Source organism: Pangasianodon hypophthalmus, chromosome 20 (genome assembly GCF_027358585.1).
Source record: "Pangasianodon hypophthalmus isolate fPanHyp1 chromosome 20, fPanHyp1.pri, whole genome shotgun sequence".
In the NCBI taxonomy this organism is placed as follows: Eukaryota; Metazoa; Chordata; class Actinopteri; order Siluriformes; family Pangasiidae; genus Pangasianodon; species Pangasianodon hypophthalmus.
In genome coordinates this window covers 536,424-538,923 of record NC_069729.1, presented here as the reverse complement: position 1 = coordinate 538,923, position 2,500 = coordinate 536,424, and the positions used below count along the sequence as shown (strand labels likewise).

At 54.4% G+C, this 2,500-nt stretch overlaps 1 protein-coding gene across 1 annotated transcript in view; it reads right to left on the bottom strand.

Annotated features, from left to right (window-relative positions):
• Positions 1-2,500, bottom strand: part of dstyk (dual serine/threonine and tyrosine protein kinase) — a 25,324-nt gene that overhangs the window by 6,173 nt on the left and 16,651 nt on the right. Inside the window, exons 3-7 of the mRNA XM_053227116.1 lie at positions 1,996-2,472; positions 1,101-1,296; positions 761-993; positions 296-379; positions 1-149 (exon numbers count right to left, since the gene is read on the bottom strand). The exon at positions 1-149 is cut by the window's left edge and continues 28 nt beyond it. Of these exons, the coding sequence (XP_053083091.1) occupies positions 1-149; positions 296-379; positions 761-993; positions 1,101-1,296; positions 1,996-2,472 (1,139 nt within the window). The remainder of the gene's footprint in view (positions 150-295; positions 380-760; positions 994-1,100; positions 1,297-1,995; positions 2,473-2,500) is intronic.

The following is a 2,500-nucleotide window of genomic DNA, read 5'->3' as shown; positions in this document are numbered from 1 at the left end:
TGAGAGCTGTTGAGTCGAGTGCGGAACTGGGAGCAGATGCTCTTGGCCAGTTTGGCGGCGCTCAGACTCTCGATGGCGTCCTGAGCTACTTTCCTCTTCCACTCCGGCGTGATGGAGGGAGGGTTCACCCACGACAACCTCTGGATTATCTACACAGGGGGCAGAGAGAGAGAGAGAGAGAGAGAGAGAGAGAGAGAGAGAGAGAGAGAGAGAGACAGACAGGTGGTGAGACAGAGACGGACAGTGAGACTGAGACACACACACACACACACACACACACACACAGACACTGTACCCGTTTGATCTGCTCCCAGAAGAGGCGTGTAACAGACGATCCGGAGTGAAATGTCACCTCCACATGATAGGCAGCGTTCAGGATCTAACACACACACACACACACACACACACACACACACACACACACACACACACACAGGTGTCCAGGTGTTACATCAGTCAGCTGTTATTGAATTTGCACTGAATGGCTCTGTAAATGTTTTTTATGAATGTGATGCTCTTTTGAGTGAATACGCTGTAGGACACTAGGGGGCGCTAATCACTCACAGGAAGTGTGTGTGTGTGTGTGTGTGTGTGTGTGTGTGTGGTGTAACTCTGTTAGACAGCTGTGTGAGAGTATAACTTCTACATAAAATAATATGAATCAGTATAATTATACATCAGCTCCTTAAAACTGCTCTCTCGTCTCACCCCTGTCACTGTGTGTGTGTGTGTGTGTGTGTGTGTGTGTGTGTGTGTGTACCTGTTTGAGGTGGTTGGAAGTGATATTATGGGCATCCATGTTGGATTTCTCCAGGCTGCTCAGGCAGCGCTCCAGCGTTCCCACAAAACTCTCGCGTAAATAATCCACGGAGCTGGTGAGTTTATTAGCGACGGCTTGATTCAGACGCACAACGATCAGCTCCTGGATCTGCTGGATACACGACTTGATGTCCTTACTGCTCACTGCGTCTCCGTTAGAGCTCACAATGATGTCTGAGAGAGAGAGAGAGAGACTGTAATCATCAACAATCTTCTGATTTTAGCCAGCTAGCAGTAATCTCCTCAGTGGGAAACCAGCTTTGACCTTTGACCCCCCTGACCTGTGAACTCGAGGTTGGCCGCATCCTCCAGCAGCTGCTCCTTCATGGTGCTCAGCGTCTCCACGATCATCTCCTTCATCTCCTCCTGCTTGCGGTTGGCGATGGCCATGAGGGAGGTGAAGAGCTCCGCCTCCTTCTCCCGGGTGTACTCCAGCCTCCGGGGCGTGATCTGAAGATCTCTCTGCATGTCGAACGCCTGACGGGCCACAAACAAAAACAAACAAACAAAAACAAACAAATAATCATTAAAATAAAAAAGCATTAACATCATCAGTACGACGTTTGTGAGCAGGTGGAGATTATTTCACAATGGTTTCAGTTCATCACACGATCTGCTCACGGCTTCACATCTTCGCCCTACTGTACTGCTGCAGGAGCGCCTCGGGGTTCTGCTGCAAGAGCGCCTCGGGGTTCTGCTGCAGGAGCGCCTCGGGGTTCTGCTGCAAGAGCACCTCAGTGTACTGCTGCAGGAGCACCTCGGGTTCCGCTGCAGGAGCGCCTCGGGGTTCTGCTGCAGGAGCACCTCAGTGTACTGCTGCAGGAGCGCCTCGGGGTTCTGCTGCAGGAGCACCTCAGTGTACTGCTGCAGGAGCGCCTCGGGGTTCTGCTGCAGGAGCACCTCAGTGTACTGCTGCAGGAGCACCTCGGGGTTCTGCTGCAGGAGCGCCTCGGGGTTATGCTGCAGGAGCACCTCGGGGTTCTGCTGCAAGAGCACCTCAGTGTACTGCTGCAGGAGCACCTCGGGGTTCTGCTGCAAGAGCACCTCAGTGTACTGCTGCAGGAGCACCTCGGGTTCCGCTGCAGGAGCGCCTCGGGGTTCTGCTGCAGGAGCGCCTCGGGGTTCTGCTGCAGGAGGACCTCAGGGTTCTGCTCTGGGTTCGGTTCTCGTTCCTACCTGGTTGATGAAGAGGTCGAGGCAGGTGCAGTGGAGTGCGTTCAGTCGGTTCGCCGCCTCCACCAGCTGACTGGTGAACACCTGCCGGGTGAAGTGGACGAGGAGTCGATGAAGGCGGTCCAAATTCTCTCCGAGGACGCTGTGAGGTTTCCCGGAGGAGCCGTGCGTTTGGGACGGAGCGCCGCAGGAACAGTTTCCCTGTCCGTCCGGGAGGAGGCCCAGGGAAAGGAGCTGCTTCTGGAGAGCGCCAGATTCCACCTGAGAGGCAGGAATACTGGGAATACTGGGGACCCGGACGAAGCAGATGGGAAACGGAAGCAGGTCGCGGACCTTTAGGAGCTCGGCCGTCTGGTCTGGGCTAACGGAGTCCTGATTCAGAGCATAGAGAATTATGGGAATTGTGTTTTGCATGCAGTCCTCCAGAGCCTCCTTAATGGGCTGCACTCCTGCACACGGCACCACCATGATCCTAGTCTCCTGAGGGACACAGACAGACAGACAGACA